Source organism: Centruroides sculpturatus, unplaced genomic scaffold (genome assembly GCF_000671375.1).
Source record: "Centruroides sculpturatus isolate CEXI.00-Female unplaced genomic scaffold, Cexi_2.0 scaffold1854, whole genome shotgun sequence".
Classification (NCBI taxonomy): Eukaryota; Metazoa; Arthropoda; class Arachnida; order Scorpiones; family Buthidae; genus Centruroides; species Centruroides sculpturatus.
The window spans coordinates 61,353-82,552 of NW_019385952.1; the positions used below are offsets into that span (position 1 = coordinate 61,353).

A 21,200-nucleotide genomic window follows, 5' to 3' on the forward strand; every position below is an offset into this window, starting at 1 on the left:
TGGGTTCCTCGACGACAAATAATGCCGGGAATTTTAAAAAATGACGTTCGTTTGTTCTTGAGTAAACTATCGTTACACCCAACAATTCGCGACAAATAAACAACACGAAGAACTCCGGCTAAAACGCGCGTGAACACACACAAAACCACAAACCACACAGATGGCCATGCTCATGACATCACTGGTGATATCGACTCGAAACCTCTCTATAGTACTTAGAAGATTTCACTTTTATAGGGGATGTGAAGTCTTCTAAGCAAGAGTAATTATTATATTTATGTTACGTTTCTAACAATTTTTCCGCCTTTCACGCACGCTTGGGAAATATACAATACATTTTGCATTTCTAGTATTCAAATGCATATAAAATGAGTTGCCAAGTCAAGGGAAAAAAAACAGAAGAAATTTGGAAGTCTCTTTTTCAAGAAAAAGACTAATGGAAAATTGAAGTTTGAAAAGTCATGAGCAGTTGTACAGGTGATATTCTCTCTGATATAAGTGACACTGAGAAAAAAGTGTCTTCAGCTGGTGAGGCAAAATAAAAGTTTTGGGACCAACTTACAAACTTCAAGAACACTGCACTTATTCACTAGGGAAGACAATTATTTATCTGACAGTAAGTGCAATTCATTAGATTTTGATGAGAACTGCATAAAAAAAGGTGTCCAGAAAGCAACTATGATGTACAATGAATAACATTCCACATCCAAAAAATCAAAATGAGGTAGGATAGATATATTGTGTATCTGAGTATCTTGTGTAATCTTTCATCTTATATTTATTATCTTATGAATATGAAAGATCTTTCATGTTTTCTATTCAATATCAACTTTTTAATAAAGATAGTTACTCTGGTCAGAACAATTATAATAAACTAATAGGTGGTAAATTAATGTGTGTCAGCTTTTCCTTCTTATTATATCTGTACTTTTTCATCCCAAAGTCAATTTTTCAGAACACAAAGGTTGGAAAGCACATACACATTTGTATATCAGTGTAACAATGCACTTTTATAGGATAACTGGTCTTGACTTATTTGTTCTTGGGAATGTACACAAATAAAATTATGTAAAATCAAAATATTAAACATCATCTGATTATTTTCTTTTGACTAAACATTCAACACATTTAACAACAATAAAATATTTTCAAACAAAACTTTATTTCTAATGGCTAAGCAATGTCATTTTCACATGTGAAGAAAATTAAAAGTTGAAAAATTACAAATTGGAACATACATAATTCACATTTTATAATACATCATTATTTTCAAATGTCAAAATAAATATTTGAATCAAAATGTCTTGGTCATTTACTGGATTTTACCCAGCTTTCGATCATTTAAAATTATGCCAGTATCACACCCATATCGTAACCTATAATCCGATTGGTCCTACAGAACACGCTTCTACATTTTTCCACCTCCACTCCGGCTGTCATTTATACACACAGATAACTTTTAATAATGATTAATTTTATTAAAATCTGCATAATCCATTAATATTTCATTTAAAATGGGATTATACAAGTAAATTAATCCCAAGTTTTAAAATCCACAAGTGGACAACATACAGGTTTTTACCAAGAATAAGTATCAAACTTTTCATTTATCTAAGATTATAAAAAAGCATTAACACTGATTTAGTTACATCATATTTAGAAAGGTATTATATAGCTTAAACGGAAAGCATAATTATTTTTTTTATCAAACCATCAATAAAACTTAATTATTATCTGTAGTAAAGTTATCTTATTTAACTTTATTCGTAAAAAGTAAGTACAGGAATCTCAAAATCAATGCAGTACTGGGCATCTTGATTCAATTTTATAAATGCCATCCATAAATACATTCTTGAATACGATTTGAGTAATTCGAATGATAATGATTGAATAAATTCCATAAATTGTACATTAAATCATACAATAAAAAATTTCCATTGCAACACAATTGGCACCATTTTCTTTGTTTTGCGTGGAAGACTACTTTCTCCGAAATTATTACAATTCTCGACGTCATCACAGTGCCCAGTAATTTGGCACTTTTCTCAAATTAGTACACGGGCCATTTGCTATATAAATATAATCAGTGTTTTGTTTCTGTGTGCAACTGATTCTTTACAAAAGACTATTTCGTTAAGAAAAAAGAAATATCAAATAATAATTTTCTTATTTTCGTTAGTGAAAAACTTGTAGAAATTGTGTCGAATAAAAAGTAGAAGTTATATATATTTATATATATAAATAATTTGTTCATTTCTTTTTACAAATAAATTTATAAAATGTTAAACATTTTTTTTCTTTTTCCAGCTTAAAGTTATCACATAAAAAGGAAATATAAAATGGCAGTGCCATATACAAAATGCTGAAAGAATTTTTTAGGAATGATTTATGAAAATAAGTATGGAAATTTACAGTTTCTTTTCTTCCGTTGCGGAATACTTAAACTCTCTTTCTATCGGTCAGAACACGAACGATACTACCGACACCGCCGGTTGCGTATACCTGAAATTGATATCAATAATAATTTTTAAACATTGAATTAATCATGTTAAAGTATAATTAGGTGCTGTCCATAAATCACATATTGCAGATATGGATGGAATCATATGCAGGTAATCATTATGATGTGTTACATGAGGATGGGGGGAATATTTACAAAATTGTTACATAATGCTGGGGGTCTCAAGCCTTGAGTAATAGAACAATTTACCTTTGTTTCTGTGGTTTGCTATGCAATACATAGTAAACCACACTACTGTATTTACATCATTGCTTTGTATATTATACAAGTAATTAGTAAAATAATATAATGTTTGGTATGTCATGCTGTGTATTATTAATGAGGATACGTGTCATGTAATTCTGGAAGTGGGTATGTGCTACAACATTACCGAGCATTATAGGAGAAGGTATGGTGGTTAGCAAGTATAAAAATAACATTATACAATTTATGGACAATCCCTTATCTCAAAAATTTGTTTATACATTTGATTAAAACTAAAAATATTAATTTTTTAAAAACATCAGTATAGCATTTTTCAAAACATCCTTTACAAATATTTTTTAAAACAATTTATTTGTCATTAATTATACAGTTAACATAGTTGTTATTGAGAATACAAATTAAAACTGTATATCTTCCTCTCAAAAAAAATTGAATGGCTAATTGTTTTGATCATACTCTTTCCTTGGTCTTTTATAAAATTTTGTTCAATTTTTCAATTTGAATTGAAGTTTCTCAATGAGAGAAAAAGTTTGTTTGTTTATATGACATTTAACAATCATAGTCATTTTAGTATTCCTAAGTCCAAAAGATCATATTTTGCCTTGTTTAGAAACATCCAACAATTGCTTAAATAATCGGGCTACAATTCCACCAATTTAAATAATTAATACAAAGTAATTTGCTACTAAAGAAAGACATTAGGCACCATTTGCTTTTTTTATTTAAGACTTCAAAGTACTTAATTTTTTGGATTTATTTATTTTGAGTAATATCAATAAATCTGTGGACATTTCAGTTAGTTTATTACAGTAGAGAAACTAAAAAGTTAACAGATGAATTGAAAAAATATTTCAATAACCCAGTCAAGAATATTCAAAATCTTTGAACATTCCTAGTCATTTTCAGGAACTTTTGAATATTCCTACTTATTTACAGGATTTAAAAATACTGTAATTAAGCATAGTAAGTATGAAATAAAATATTTAACAAAATTATAATTTTATTTTTCTAACCTTTAACCAATTTTGTTGGAATGTTTACTTTTAAATTGTAACAATTTATTAATACAGTTTTTCCATCGTAATGAATTATAAAACATTATTTTGGATAACAATTATAAAGTTTTGGATAACTCACAGGAAGAAATTAATATATTGCTAAGATAATTATATTTATTTCAAAATTACATGTTGGAAAAACTGATCCTATCTTTATCATATTTATACTTTATTATAAGTAATAGCTATCATTCATTACTTACAAGTAATTATCCAATATCTTATATTATCAAATAATATGTAATTTGTTTAAACTCATTTGTATCAAGTTTAAAATTCTAAATAATTAAATATGTACAAAAAATTAATAAAAATGTATAATTAAGTAAAGTAATTTATTCTTGAATAGATATCAAATTTTATGAATATAAAGATACATGGCAAGGTACAATGAGTAAAATAAGTCACTCCCCACATTAACAATGAAAAAAAAAACAACTAAAATCTATAAAAACAACAATAAAAATGAATAACATGAGTTTATGTTTAAAAAAGAAAGATGACATGTAAACTAAATAGCATATAAAGATTTTTTATAGTGTTGTTTTGTATTTTACACTGAAAATTTAAAGATTTTCAACATTTTTAATTGAATTTATAAATCTATAAAAGAAAGTCTATTGTGATAAATCAAGTCTAAATTGGAGTATATAAAAGCAAGTTATTACAAGCAATGAAATTAAATACATATTAAGTAAAATGTGTAGAGGGAAGTAATCCATTATAAAAAATTTATATATTAAAATTAGATATAAAACAGAAGCCAAATTCAGAATTTCCTTTCTCTTGTTTTAGATTTTTTTACATATAATTTTAAAATGTTATTAATTTAATAAATACTGTACTGTAAATCTACTTAAATTGGACAATGGTACGTAATGATTCACATAACTAGCATATCAATTCACACTTCTATTCAATTGAAAAGTCAATGATTTGAGAGAAAGGAAGTTTTGTGCTTTATTGTAATGTTTCATTTGGCTTCCTTCCAACTTCAAAGACTTACAGTAATAACGTTAGTCATTCTCCATTTACGAATGTTTTAAATAATGTCAATTAATCATATAAAGCCTACTATTATATTTAGAACTATATATTACATCCACAGTTCTAAATTGTGTATAATTGACAAGCCACAACTGTTTTAAATATTGCTATGGCAATATTTAACAGTTGTGGCAGCTATTAATATCAGATTCTATCAATAATCGGAACTAAAAATATTTAACAGTATATAAATATCTTCAAGAATTATTATTATATTTGAAAAGCTTTTAAAACATTTTAATTAATATATATCTAGAACATTATAATAATTTAATATTGTATGTTAAACAGGTATTATAAATTTTGTTATTTAATAATAAATATTACTTCAATATAAAATCAAGTTCTAATTTTTGAACAGTCTTTAAAATAATAAACAAGACATCAAATCAAAATCAAAATTTACAATTAATAATAAAATAAAACATGAAGCTAATAAATTTTAAATGTGTATCCATCTTTTATATAAGAAATTACAATTACCTTTTCATGCCAAGCTAATAAATGTCCACTGCTTCCTTCGCTTGGATTTTCGAAACCACGATAAATATATTTCATCAGAACGTCGAGAAGGTCACGATCCATCGAAGTGACGACTTTTTCTATTTCGCTGGCTTTTATCGTAAACAGTATTTTCTGTACTAAATTGAATGCAGAATCCTAAAATGCAAATAGTAATTTCAATAAAAATGATATAACTATTCACAGTGAAAGCAGACTGATGTGATCATGGTCCTTCTAAGTTGTACAAGTGTGATGCAAATTTTAAAAACTAAGCATCAAAAAATAAATTGTGCACTAATATGATAGCAGTCATTAACATTTTTGTAAACATACATCATAAAAATTAGTTCTATTTTTATCAGTATTCCTTCAAAGTTATGAAGCCATTCCTTGCCCCACATCTGACAGTCTGTAAGCATAAAAGATAGGAAACCCAATTACTGCTCAAAACACAAAGTTGTGTATCTATTACCCTGGATTAGAAATCCAGGGTAATAGATACACAACTTTGTGTTCTGAGCAGTAATTGGGTTTTCGAAATAAAAATTAATTATGAGACTTCTAGTCTCATAATTAATTTTTATTTTAAATGTATAATATCCCTCTTTAATATATAAAATATTAGTTATTTTCCTTTTTTTTTTGTTTAAGTTTATCAAATATAACTTACAATTTTATCCCTGTTACCCATACAGCATAGCTTATATGACTTCTGCACAAGAAAATTCAAATCAAAGCTTTTACTCCTATAACACAAGATCAAAAAACTCTACTTTCACCATTATACATAGAACAGAATTTTTATTAGTAATTATACCTTCATAATTTGATTTTTTGATCCAATAGGTGCATTTTTCAAAAGTGATTTTAAAGCTTCAATATTTTTTCCTGTATTCACTTGTTAAGAAAGCAATAATAAACACAGCTGTTTATGTTACTCACTAACTTATTGATAAAAATTTTCATTAAGAATTTTATAACTTTTAAAACACATTCATTTCTTTATACAGTAGAGCGTCAATTTTCTGAAAGTCAATCATCCAAAACATCAATTATCCGAAAGAATTTCAGTTGGCAAATTTAAATTTTCGCCAGTGCTGTGGCACTGCAATCTTTGGCTATGTCTTGGGCTACTCAAATAATTTACGTTTTTGATACTAAATTAACTTCTGAAGTATAATTTTTTATTGTTTTTATATTTTTCAATATATTTATTTTGTTCGTACTAACGATACAATAGTCTTCATTAGGCTTAACATCGACGAAAATTCAACACAAAGCGACACGCAACGGAGAAAAATTTCAACATGGGATAAATTAATATATTTTTTCGTACGTAATCGGTTATTCGAAATATTGATTTTCTGAACAACCCCAGTCCCCGATTGATTCGGATAATTGATGCTCTACTGTATTAGAAACCCTAGATACTGTAGATCTTATTTAAAAATTACAACTGAATGTTTGTTCAACAGTATAGAATGTATAGGTAATCTTATTGTTTAAATTACTTCTGAATCAAGGCAGAAAAAAATTCAAAATGCATAAAATAAACAAAAAAGATGAAATTTCTGAATGGAAACAATGGGAAAAAGAACATACCAAGTTTTAAAAATAACATTAACCACTACAAATGGACGAGATAGTTAAAGTGTCGGCCTATTACTCTTGAAAATCCTGGATAGAATTTGAGAGAGCAACTCTCAAAAAATTTTTCATGGGTAATCTATTCTGGATATTTTGAGCAAAATCCCTCCCCAACCAGCCACCTTTATTGTAAGGCTGGACAAACACAGAGGACAGAAAGAGTTAAAATGAAAAATATCTCATTTCAAATGCCATTATACAGTATTAGAAGAAAATTTTTAAAAATAGAACAGTGAATTGCTATTAGATTGGCTTATTTACATTCAGTACCTAATTATTATAATTTTTGTTATATAATTAAAGAAAAATGTATAAACACAAAAATTTAATTTGTAATAATTTTTCATTAATTTTTAAATTAATCTCTAAACTTTTAAAATTATTGGGCTGCAATTTGAAAATATTGTAGACCTATAAATTCCCACTGTTGTCCATCCATCTTTCCTTAACCTTGAGATTAGAGTTAGATAGATGAAAGACGAGACCAGATACGGAAATCTTAGGGAAAGAAGAACCCCGATTAACTATATACAAACTTCTAATGCAAACCAAAAGTTGTTATTTCAATTCAAAAATTTTCCCCTAAAAGGTGTTAGATAGATGACCAGCATGACTCTATTGTTAAAGGAAAAGTATGATGTACAGTACAGGGGTAAGCCACTACTAATTTGAGGTGGAGAGCATATATTTTTAATTTATTTAATTAAAAATATGATTAAAAATTGCAGCCCAGCATTGTGATGATGTCACAATAAATAATTGCTCGTTATTATTAGTAAAAAATTTCTTCAATTACATAATAAATGATTCTCAAAATTACCAAAAATATGCTCAAGCCATGCTACAAGTAGTCCCTTTTTTGTTTTACTTAAAGTTATAATTAATGAAAATGTTAATCTTCAGAATGTTTCCAAAGAATTCAGTTTTAATCAGCCAAAATTTGGACATGAAAGATGAATAGAAGCATACAGTTATTCAGAACAGTTCTGAAGATAAAATTCTTACAACATTAAATCAAAAATAAAACAATAAATCTTAAATAAGACTAAGTATATTTTGAGAATTACATTAAACTGTCAAGAAGAAAAAATTAAACAAATGAATACTGGTAACATTTAAAATTCTTTCAAAAGTTATTTTTAAGATGGAATATTATGAAATTTGTTTAATCTGAACTATTAGTTAAAATTGGTTATTTTAATGCATAATAATTTATTCTAAAATATTATATATAAAAATCCACACCTTGATAGTACTAATTAAAATGCTGAGTAATTTGACACTAAGGGCAGTCATTAGATGCAATCTCCTGCTAAATTTAATAATTATAATTAAATTACTATTTTAAAAATTAATTTAGAAGGTTCTGAAAGAAAAGAATTGGCACAAAGTGGGACTCAAACTCAACTCCTGCATTCCATGCAGTCATGTTGCCAGTCACATTACTCGGACCTTTTTAATTTAGATATAATCATAATATTACTGAAAGTGTAGTTACTTATGGTTACTTCTAAATTAATAAGTTCTGGAAGCAAGGGTAGGACAAGTCTAGATAGCATAACTGGCAATGCAACTACACATCATGCAGGAGTTGCAGGCTAGATTCCCACTTTGGGCCAATTCTTTTCTTCCAGAACCTTCCAAATTAATTATTAAAATATTATTTTAATTATAATTATTAAATTTAGCAAGAGATGGTTCCTAATTCCTGTCTTTAATACCAAATTCCTTAGCATTTAATTAATAATAAGAGCAGTAGCAGTATAGCCTGATATAATTTGATAATTGTTTGGCTTCAAAAATATTACAATAAAGAGCATTCATATATATATATATATATATATATATTTGCAAATCACACATCCACATACAAATATATTATATAATGTTAGTCTGTATTCAAAATTATTAATTTAGCATAAGGAATAAAAAGCAATAGATTTATTACCATAAATATGCCATTTAAAATAAATTTTTCAATCCTAATATATTTGTCTAACTATAAACAATATACTGGAAACCATTAAATATAATGTTTCTTCTTATCCATTTAACAGAGGAAAGGGAAAGATTGTCAATGACTTCAACCTTTGCCTATGGTCAGTTCAATACTCTGTCTCCAGCACCCCGTCACCCACTTTGCTTCTTTTCAACCCCCAATAAAATAATATGTGCTAATGATATTGCAAACTAGTAATAAATAATTTAAAAGCTTCTTGCTTGTATTATTTAATTACAAAAACTACTTAGTCACTTATGACTAATGAACAGGCTTATTACACATTAATTAAACTTATCTAAAATGCATTTTGGTCTTACTGGTCCTTATCATTTGAATGACATAAAAAAAAGTGTCTATGGTGACAATTGCCAACATTACAATATACATTAATAGTACAATTATTACAAATTATTATATACACTTGATTAATAAGATTCTAAATTATCACTAGGACAGTAACATAATATTAAACAAGTCCAATAAAAACCTTGTGAATAGTCAATCCATCTTCTTTATGGTTCTGATAATTTTCTATTCTTTTGTCTCCATCACATTTGTAGGGTATGGTATGCTCATTCAGTTTCCTTTTCTTGATTTTTATTTTCATTTGTATTATTTTTAGACAAACACATTTTTCATTGCGATTATGGATGATCCTATACATGTTTTGGTCTTGATATACAGATTNCTCTTGATAAATTTAAAAATTAATTTAGAAGGTTCTGAAAGAAAAGAATTGGCACAAAGTGGGACTCAAACTCAACTCCTGCATTCCATGCAGTCATGTTGCCAGTCACATTACTCGGACCTTTTTAATTTAGATATAATCATAATATTACTGAAAGTGTAGTTACTTATGGTTACTTCTAAATTAATAAGTTCTGGAAGCAAGGGTAGGACAAGTCTAGATAGCATAACTGGCAATGCAACTACACATCATGCAGGAGTTGCAGGCTAGATTCCCACTTTGGGCCAATTCTTTTCTTCCAGAACCTTCCAAATTAATTATTAAAATATTATTTTAATTATAATTATTAAATTTAGCAAGAGATGGTTCCTAATTCCTGTCTTTAATACCAAATTCCTTAGCATTTAATTAATAATAAGAGCAGTAGCAGTATAGCCTGATATAATTTGATAATTGTTTGGCTTCAAAAATATTACAATAAAGAGCATTCATATATATATATATATATATATATATTTGCAAATCACACATCCACATACAAATATATTATATAATGTTAGTCTGTATTCAAAATTATTAATTTAGCATAAGGAATAAAAAGCAATAGATTTATTACCATAAATATGCCATTTAAAATAAATTTTTCAATCCTAATATATTTGTCTAACTATAAACAATATACTGGAAACCATTAAATATAATGTTTCTTCTTATCCATTTAACAGAGGAAAGGGAAAGATTGTCAATGACTTCAACCTTTGCCTATGGTCAGTTCAATACTCTGTCTCCAGCACCCCGTCACCCACTTTGCTTCTTTTCAACCCCCAATAAAATAATATGTGCTAATGATATTGCAAACTAGTAATAAATAATTTAAAAGCTTCTTGCTTGTATTATTTAATTACAAAAACTACTTAGTCACTTATGACTAATGAACAGGCTTATTACACATTAATTAAACTTATCTAAAATGCATTTTGGTCTTACTGGTCCTTATCATTTGAATGACATAAAAAAAAGTGTCTATGGTGACAATTGCCAACATTACAATATACATTAATAGTACAATTATTACAAATTATTATATACACTTGATTAATAAGATTCTAAATTATCACTAGGACAGTAACATAATATTAAACAAGTCCAATAAAAACCTTGTGAATAGTCAATCCATCTTCTTTATGGTTCTGATAATTTTCTATTCTTTTGTCTCCATCACATTTGTAGGGTATGGTATGCTCATTCAGTTTCCTTTTCTTGATTTTTATTTTCATTTGTATTATTTTTAGACAAACACATTTTTCATTGCGATTATGGATGATCCTATACATGTTTTGGTCTTGATATACAGATTCACAGAGTTAGTTTAATCAGCATTTCAAATACAATAATATTGTATTTGAAGTACTGTATATTCTAATACTGTTTAAATTTTATATCTAAATATTCAACATAAAAATATATCAAACAATAAAAGCTATGTATATTTATTATCATTTAGTTTCATCACCAAGTATCTAAAATACAAATGATTACAGGCATACCTCGACTTACGTCGTTCCCGATTATACGTCGTTTGTCAAAAAAGTATATGGAAAAATAAAAATCAAGTTTAAGTCATTTTATTCGACTTTACGTCTGTCCGCCACAAATATTGAAATCGTAATATCACTAGAAAAATGTTTAAGGCACATAAAATCATATTAAAATGTATACAAGTATGTACTGTATTTACAGTACATGCATTCGTGAATTTAGATTACTTTTTTCTGTACTATATTAAAAACTAAAATTTATTTGTTTGTAAGCTTAAAATAGATTTTTATTAACCATATATTAATATAAATGCATTAATAGATAAAATACAGAACAGGGAATGGTAATTTACGGTTTAGCCTAGTGATAAGTAGATTCGCAGACAAGTAAATTCGACTTACGTCGTTCTCCTGGAACCAATTACCGACGTAAAGCGAGGTATACCTGTATTTAGATATAAATCTTCTTCTATATAATTTTTATACAATTTTTGTCTGCNTGTTTCTTCTTATCCATTTAACAGAGGAAAGGGAAAGATTGTCAATGACTTCAACCTTTGCCTATGGTCAGTTCAATACTCTGTCTCCAGCACCCCGTCACCCACTTTGCTTCTTTTCAACCCCCAATAAAATAATATGTGCTAATGATATTGCAAACTAGTAATAAATAATTTAAAAGCTTCTTGCTTGTATTATTTAATTACAAAAACTACTTAGTCACTTATGACTAATGAACAGGCTTATTACACATTAATTAAACTTATCTAAAATGCATTTTGGTCTTACTGGTCCTTATCATTTGAATGACATAAAAAAAAGTGTCTATGGTGACAATTGCCAACATTACAATATACATTAATAGTACAATTATTACAAATTATTATATACACTTGATTAATAAGATTCTAAATTATCACTAGGACAGTAACATAATATTAAACAAGTCCAATAAAAACCTTGTGAATAGTCAATCCATCTTCTTTATGGTTCTGATAATTTTCTATTCTTTTGTCTCCATCACATTTGTAGGGTATGGTATGCTCATTCAGTTTCCTTTTCTTGATTTTTATTTTCATTTGTATTATTTTTAGACAAACACATTTTTCATTGCGATTATGGATGATCCTATACATGTTTTGGTCTTGATATACAGATTCACAGAGTTAGTTTAATCAGCATTTCAAATACAATAATATTGTATTTGAAGTACTGTATATTCTAATACTGTTTAAATTTTATATCTAAATATTCAACATAAAAATATATCAAACAATAAAAGCTATGTATATTTATTATCATTTAGTTTCATCACCAAGTATCTAAAATACAAATGATTACAGGCATACCTCGACTTACGTCGTTCCCGATTATACGTCGTTTGTCAAAAAAGTATATGGAAAAATAAAAATCAAGTTTAAGTCATTTTATTCGACTTTACGTCTGTCCGCCACAAATATTGAAATCGTAATATCACTAGAAAAATGTTTAAGGCACATAAAATCATATTAAAATGTATACAAGTATGTACTGTATTTACAGTACATGCATTCGTGAATTTAGATTACTTTTTTCTGTACTATATTAAAAACTAAAATTTATTTGTTTGTAAGCTTAAAATAGATTTTTATTAACCATATATTAATATAAATGCATTAATAGATAAAATACAGAACAGGGAATGGTAATTTACGGTTTAGCCTAGTGATAAGTAGATTCGCAGACAAGTAAATTCGACTTACGTCGTTCTCCTGGAACCAATTACCGACGTAAAGCGAGGTATACCTGTATTTAGATATAAATCTTCTTCTATATAATTTTTATACAATTTTTGTCTGCGTCGACTATTCACTTCCATTTTTGTGTGTATTTTTATTTTTTGCATATAATTGCAGTATTATTATTGTCAGTTTTGTCTGTTATTGTATTATTATTATATTGTTTTTTTCTTTTCAACAGGCTTATTATTACATGCTATATTGTTAATAATAATGTATTTTGTACTGAAATTAAGTATTAATGATTGTAATGTCTTTTTTTGTTGTAATACAGTAGAGCCTCGAAAACTCAGCCTAATGTGGACCGAAGGGTGGCCGAGTTTGTGAAAATGTCGGGTTATCAGGAATGGGGTTAAAAAAGGATAAGTATGCGTGTTTCCTCAGAAAATATTGTACTGTACTTGTATGTATTGTTTGCTTGAGAATACAACAGAGAATAAACTGCCCAAATACCCTTAAACAAAGGAAAAGTACGACCTTTATGAAGGCATAGAGCCTTCACTACATGAAAATGAAAATTAATGAATACACTGTGTACAGTAATTTACCTGATAAGACAGACCTCAGAAAAATACTTTGAGGCATAAAGCTGTCTATAATGAAAATTAATTAACTAAGGATATTTTTGCCCTGCCAGGGTGTGGCCAAGTTATCCGGAGTGCCAGGTTATCGAGTGCCGAGTTTCGAGGCTCTACTGTATGACCATACACACAGGGTTTCCCTTGTACTATTAAATAAATAAATAAATATAAATCATATAACAAAAATCCATAAATAAAATTTACATTTTAAATTAAAAATATTAAACTCCAAATGGGTGTTTTCTTTAACAATAAAAAGAGCATTAATATAAATTCTTTACTTTTTCTACATAATGTGAAATGTAATAGCGAGATCAAATAATATTACATAAAATAATCTTGATTTTTCTCCCTGATAATTTTAAACAAACATATACCATAAAGATACTAAAATAAACTATGATACAAAATGATACATTTTTGATCATTTCATAAATCTTATTAAAACCAATGTTTTAGGATAATTTGTATAAAATTTATTCCTGTGAATATCACTTCATATTTATTCACATTAAAGTTAGCATATTTATCTGGAACATTAACAGAAGACAATTTTATAAATAAATTTACCCAAGGGCATCAAGAACTTACGTGGAGACCAAGGGTAGAGTAGGCCCCTTTTGCCTCTTAGCAGATCCCTTTAACCATTTTTTTTTTTTTTGAACAAATGAAATACTTTTCTTTTTATTAATAAAGAAATATTGTTTTAAAGATACTTTTTGTTAGTAAAAGTAACTTAATTTTATAATATTAGGAACCAGGAGTGGATTACCCATTAAGCAAAATAAGCACATGCTTAAGGTATCAAGGGAAAAGGGGCACCACAGAAATTTTCTACAGCTGAATTTATCATGGTCTATATGGTGTAATACTGAAAATGGTGCAGCTGAACCAGGATCTAAAAAAGAGCTCCCACATTAAATGAAAAAAAAATTACATACATATATATATATATACATACACATACATACATACATACATACAGTAGAGCGTCAATTATCCGAAAGTCAATTATCCAAAAGAATTTCAGTTGGCAAATTTAAATTTTTGCCAGTGCTGTGGCGCTGCAATCTTTGGCTATGTCTTGGGCTACTCAAATATTTTACATTTTTGATACTAAATTAACTTCTGAAGTATAATTTTTTATTGTTTTTATATTTTTCAATATATTTATTTTGTTTGTACAAAATAAAAAAATAATTTTTAACGATACAATAGTCTTTGTTAGGCTTAACATCAACGAAAATTCAACACGAAGCGACACGCAATGGAGAAAAATTTCAACATGGGATAGGTTAATATATTTTTTTGTACATAATCGGTTATCCGAAATATCGATTTTCCGAACAACCCCAGTCCCCAATTGATTTGGATAAACGACACTCTACTGTAATAATAACAAGAGCACTCAAGGGATTGCAGACCTCCACCAAGGGTCATGAAATTGAAGGAAAATAATTTCCCCCACATAAATAAAAACAGTAAACTTGTATACAGTCTGGAATTTGTTTACTTTCTGTACAATGTCAGTGGAAAAAACAAACACACACATACTCTGACAAAACCATAACCTCCTTGGCAGAAGTAAAAATAATAATAATACTAATGATGGAGATTAATAACATACATTAATCTTGGAAATACAACAAAATTAGAATCTGATAACTGCCCCATAGACAAGATCACAGAGGATCACATAAACAAGACTTAGACAAGAAGGATCATGTTGGTTGTCCCATTCAGTTATCCACTGAAAACAAGACTCTGCAGGGTGCTAGTAGCTCACTCAGCATCTGTCATGCCAACAGGCAACAACATACGTGCTAACATTGTAACTTTGTAAGCTGATTCCTTTTTTTTTTTTTTTTTTATGATACTGACAACAAATGTAATTTTTCATAATTTTATGGAAGTGCTTATGAAATGATGTATAGTGCTGCTTTTGATTATGCATATATTTTCTATTGTTTGTTTATCACATGGTGCTGGACTAGTGGTGATAACCGAGGTTGTATTTCATTATGTCTGTCAATTTATGTGGTGCTGGTGATTTCTGAAATGTGCATTTTTTTGTACATAGTGCTGTGGTGGTGGTAGCGATGAGGACAGTGAGAGTTTTTCTCATGACGGTGGCAGCAACTAAGTTTATTTTATCATGTGATACAAGGCAGACTAGCAACCATGTGCTGAGTGCTCCTATGCAGGTTAGACTCCTGCTGTCACTACTAATTTATAATGCACCTCCAGCAACTCTGCTTTTCAGTTTACAAATTCTGAGACAAAATCTGTCTATATTAATTAAAACACTAAAGCACAAGATTCAACTGTAAGCCAGGAATTAAATTGTATGTATGGTTCTGTCTATGATATGTGTAACTGTGTTGATTGTCACATAATAATTCAAACAAAATATTCTTTTTATTTCTATACTTTACAGACCCCAAGAATCAAGATAAAACGTGTTCAGTTAAGTGGTGCACAAAAGTGAAAACCATCAAAAGAGAAACAAGAGAAGACTTTGGATTTAGAGTCCAAGACTGCAAAGCTGACTATTTTCTTCACACAAGTTCCACAACATGATATACCAATTCCAGGTCAAAACCAATCTTTGTCATCAGAAGTGGACACAAATACAGCAAATACCATTTTGATCACTTCAGAATCAAAATATGATGGTGTTAGAATCACCAAAGTGTCACAAATACATTCATCTAACAAGTCTCATTACTGATCTTACTTTGTAAATTCTCTTGACACCTCTACTACAAATGTTGATTTAAGTTATTTTTCACTACATTCTGGGGTTGAAAGAATTGCTGAAAATGGAAGTTTACTGAATTGGCAAATTAGATGTTGCAGTATTTACACAAAACTTGTAGGCTAAACTTTTCAAAATGACAATGCTACTAACATATCCTGGCATTATAAAGAGATGCAGCAAAAAAGTGGGGTGTGGCTGTGTCGGGGGCATGGCCGTGTGTGTTTTACGTGAATACGTGTACGTTAACAGATAATATTTTCTTTGAGCGTATTATATGTATGTCATAATCATTCCTTAACAGTAAAAAGTTCGTTGGATCTCCATGTTCTTTTACGTTCCCGGCACCGCTTCACTCTATCATATGGTGCTTTATGGGTATCGCTGGATTGCTCTTGAGAAGCTCTTTCCAACCATATACAATTTCTATATTTTGATTTGGCTTTTCGACGAGTATAGGCCAACATTGTATTAAGTTTTCTTAATTTTTAACTTTAACACCATATATATTCACCATAACTATTCCACACTGATGTTTTGTGTAAACAATCAATAAATATTGACGAAAGCTGTAAATTGAAACTCAAACGAGCATCATAGCTTCTCAGAGTCAAAATGTATACTAAACGGAAAGTATGTGACGTGATGTGACGAAATGACCTCAAAATGGCAGCGCTTCCCCTCCACTGCACGCAATGCGTCACAGTCCCCACTCAACATAATGAATTCTTTGATCCTTTAACTATTGAGTGGTATAATTAAATTTTGGATGAATATGATAGATATGTAGCTGCAATGCCAAACTGTATCCCCCGATTTTGTTATCTTCGGTTTTCTGAACTGCCTCCCACTACGGAAGCAAATTTTTAAAGACATATTCATGTCAAAAATTTTAGAAACAAACAAGTTTGCTATATATGTGCTCTGTGCAGCTCATTCACTAAATCTGTTAAACCAAAGAGCTTTTGACTGCTCTCAAGAGACAGTTAATTTCTTCTCTACAGTGCAATTACTCTTTACCTTTTTTTCAGCCACAAGCAGCCAGCAAAAAATTCTTGAAGGTTGTATTGAAAATGAAAGCATCTTACAATCTCTTTCTGATACCAGACGGGAGACACATGTTATGGCGACAGCAGCAATTTTGAAATCTTTCTTTAAAATTTCAGAAGTATTAGAATACAGTATATAGCCAAGGACCAGTCACAAAAGGGAAGCAAATAATATTGCAGATAAGATGCAAAAAGCTAGGATTTGTTTTTATGTTGAATTTTTGGAATGAGATTTTGCAGAATTTTCACAAAGTAAGCAAAGTTCTACAAAATGAGGATGTGAATTTAGAAACATGTGCAGATCTGTATGTATCATTAGCTGACCAACTGCGCACTTCACAAGATGAATTTGAAAGATATGAAGCAGCTACAAAGGAAATGCTACCAGATGTTGATTACAAGGCATCTATAACTCACAAACATATCAGAAAAAAGGTACTCAATGACAGAGATCAAGCATCAGAAGTATATCTGAATGCCAGAGACAAAATTAGTATCATAACCTTTTACACAATTGTTAACAAACTTGAAACTGAGATGAAAAGAAAAGAGATATACAAAGAGATAAAGCAGAGAGATTTTCTTTTCTAAGTGTTGTGCCACACAATGTCACTTCATCATCTACTAACATTGAAAAATATTCTCAGTGCTGTCAAAAGCTGATTGATGTTTACCCAGAGGACTTCAACAGTAATTTCTCAGCTAAGTTTCAGCAGTTTCATTCATATGTGCACCATAAGTTCAACGTAAAAAATGTAAAAACACAATTCAGTCATGCTGAACTTTATAAAATAATTGTAGAAGACAATATTGAGTGTGCCTTTCCAAATGTAGACATTGGCTTTTGTATATTTTTAACATCAGGTCACAAATTGCTCAGCTGAGTATTCATTTTCTCAGCTGAAGTATATTAAAAATCCCACCAGAATAACTATGCAACAAGGCAGGCTGGATTCCTTATCTCTATTATGTACGGAAGCAGATGTGTTACATAAAATTAGTTTTAAGGATCTGATCAGATTTTGCAGTTTAAAAAGTAAGAGAAAACTTTTCTAATATAAATAAAGTGGAAGTATACAAAACTTAAAAGATTTTGGTGCCCCCATATAAGGGGACATCAAAATCTTTTAAGAACTTAAAACCTCTAAGGGTCTTATCCTATTAGGAACCAATACAAAGCCCTCCATGCCTAAGGAAAACCCTCAATTCCCTTCCCTTCTCAACAGCCCTAAATATACCAATATTTTTAACACACATATTGTAAAATAAAATAAAAAAAATAATGTTTACTGTTAGTTTTATACACCTAGGTCATGTTAGTTTATCACAGGTGCATAAAATTCTAGTTACAGCACTGGTTTGTTTTACAAAATGCATGATTAGTATAGAGTTATTATATGAAGGTAGATTCACACTTTATGAGCTTAAACACTGATGACTGATTTTATGAAAAAGAACAAAGGATATTCAAAAAACAAATATCATATTGTCCCTAACAAAAGCCCCTCTCTACCTTTTTAAGTTTCTTTGGTTAAAACTATCATAATAGAAGCCCTCCTCTCACTATGATATCATATATATGCTATTGAGAATTCAGTATTCTAATATACAGCAAATAGCACATTCTAACAAAATTCAAAGGTTTTTAAAATACTGATAAATTGTAAAAGTTACAGAAAAGGCAATTGTACACTAGTTTAAACACTGTTGACTAAATTAATAGTATCTACATCCAAGATACTAACACAATTACTGTAAATATCTATAAATTTGCCATTTGTATTCTGCTTTATCAGTATATGGGATTAAATGTAAATTTTTAAAAACTATTTCTCACTTCACACAGTTTTATTGCAATATACAGTAAATAATGGTCATAATAAAAGCCTACATTTCAGAAATGTCTTAAGCTCATAAATATTTAAATATTTGTTAAATAAAATATTTTGGTATTTTTAAGGATTAACTGAATAAGGCAACAAACACAGCATATGGGCAATCTGCCAAGGGGGAGTGCCTCCCGGGACTTTCTATGGTAAACCGGCTCCTATTTATGTTAGATACACGAAGAAAACCCGGAAAACTCCACACGACCAATCAGTCGGCCAGGTGCAAACCCACAACCGACCACTGCCGTTCAGTCATCTCGTCCATTAGATCATTGGCGAGTTTTAAGGTCCACCTTATACTTACATTAAATATATATCATATTTAACATTATCTGGCCTTTTCTATTTTATTTGACCAACCATTCTGCAATCAAAATTAAAACAACATAATTACACCTCCAAACGAGACAGTCGGGACCTTATCCGAGCCATAGACCATACCTATATAAGAGCAAAAAAAGTCAAAGGAACCATACCTCTACACGTGATCCTTCACAAGATTAGTCGCAGAAATCAGTTCACGCGCAATTGCAAGTCACATCGCTCCACCATCCCCCATATTCACCAAAACAAGTTAGAGTTAAATTTCGAGTTACTGGTAAACTGGCATTCACCAACTCCGAATCTCGAGTCAGACACTAATAACTCTAGAAAATCGGTAGAGTTCGAGTTATTAGTGGTTGACTCGAGATTAGGAGCTGGTGAATGCCATTTACCAGTAACTTGAAATTTAACCCTAACTCGTGTAGGTGACTATGGGGATACAACTATTGCGTTTGACTATTTATCCGACACAACTATGCCAGCTTTGAGAAGCCCACTCGATCGTCCACGGAGTACTCGAACATTAGTTTTAGAGGGATGGCGGCTTGCCCCCTCTAAAACTTCCCAGTCAAACCGACCTTCGTAGGCAAATATCTCGCAAAGAGTCAAACATACAAGTACAGTTTTCCTTTTGTTTTTTGCTCATACAGAGGGGTCTATAATTCTGGGGTGAGAAACCCATCATTCAGAGTTCACATCTTACCATTAAAACTATATTTTATAACTGATATATAACATGTTTTTATAGCATGGACACACACCTGTTAAGAATTTATATAAACAGTAAATAACATTATTAAGTTTAATTTGCCTACTTATTAACATAACATCTAAGTATATAGATTTAAACGTTTTAAGATGAGACGATCCATTAATTAAATACGCTAAATAACATGAAACCGTTAGAATTGTACGGTCTACACATTTTCGTCATTTATTAAAGGATATTGGTTCAACAGGTTATTGATTTCTTGTTCGTCGGGTCCGGTCGGAGGTGATTGAGCTTCGTTATTTTCTTCGTCTTTGTAGTAATCGTCGTTAAATTGATCCACGTCGATCTTTCTAAACGTAGAATTAAAAGTGCTCTTTGCCATCTTACAGCAAAACCAAACAAATCCTCTGCTTTCGATAGGAAGCGACTAACAGAACACACCCGGTTCAACACCTCGACTGATGTTATCACATTGCCTACTTACCGATTACTCATAAAATTTCGGTAGAAAAAGTTTCATTTATAATAAATATTAAGTAATAATTTATATTATATAACTTTGGAAATTTATATTAATAAAAAATATTTCAAAAACCAAAAATTTCTTTCCGTCTTTCAACGTAATTTCGGTAGATTTTACAGAAATTTCTGGAGAAGATAATCGGTCAAATGAAATAAAATCTTAATTAATATATAAAATAATTTAAATAATATGACGAAATGTATTTTTATTTAATCTGCAGTTTATTAATATAAGTAAAATGTAAATAGCCTTTTAATTTTGTTTTTAATTTTTATTAAAAATCGGTAAAAAAGAAATTTTTAATATCAAAATAAAGAATAAATAAATAAATAAAATATAGCATCGGATTTATATTTATCTTTAAAATACATTTTTTGAGT

The 21,200-nt window shown here is 29.3% G+C and overlaps 1 protein-coding gene across 1 annotated transcript; it reads right to left on the minus strand.

The window, feature by feature from the left end:
- Positions 1 to 1,153: 1,153 nt before the first annotated feature.
- LOC111612781 (actin-related protein 2/3 complex subunit 5-like) lies at positions 1,154 to 20,793 on the minus strand. Its single transcript, XM_023354036.1, has 4 exons — positions 20,534 to 20,793; positions 6,152 to 6,224; positions 5,314 to 5,490; positions 1,154 to 2,502 (listed from the first exon to the last, which is right to left on the minus strand). Exons 1-4 carry the CDS (start codon positions 20,677 to 20,679, stop codon positions 2,440 to 2,442), a joined length of 459 nt encoding a protein of 152 aa, XP_023209804.1. The 5' UTR covers positions 20,680 to 20,793; the 3' UTR covers positions 1,154 to 2,439.
- Positions 20,794 to 21,200: the final 407 nt, after the last annotated feature.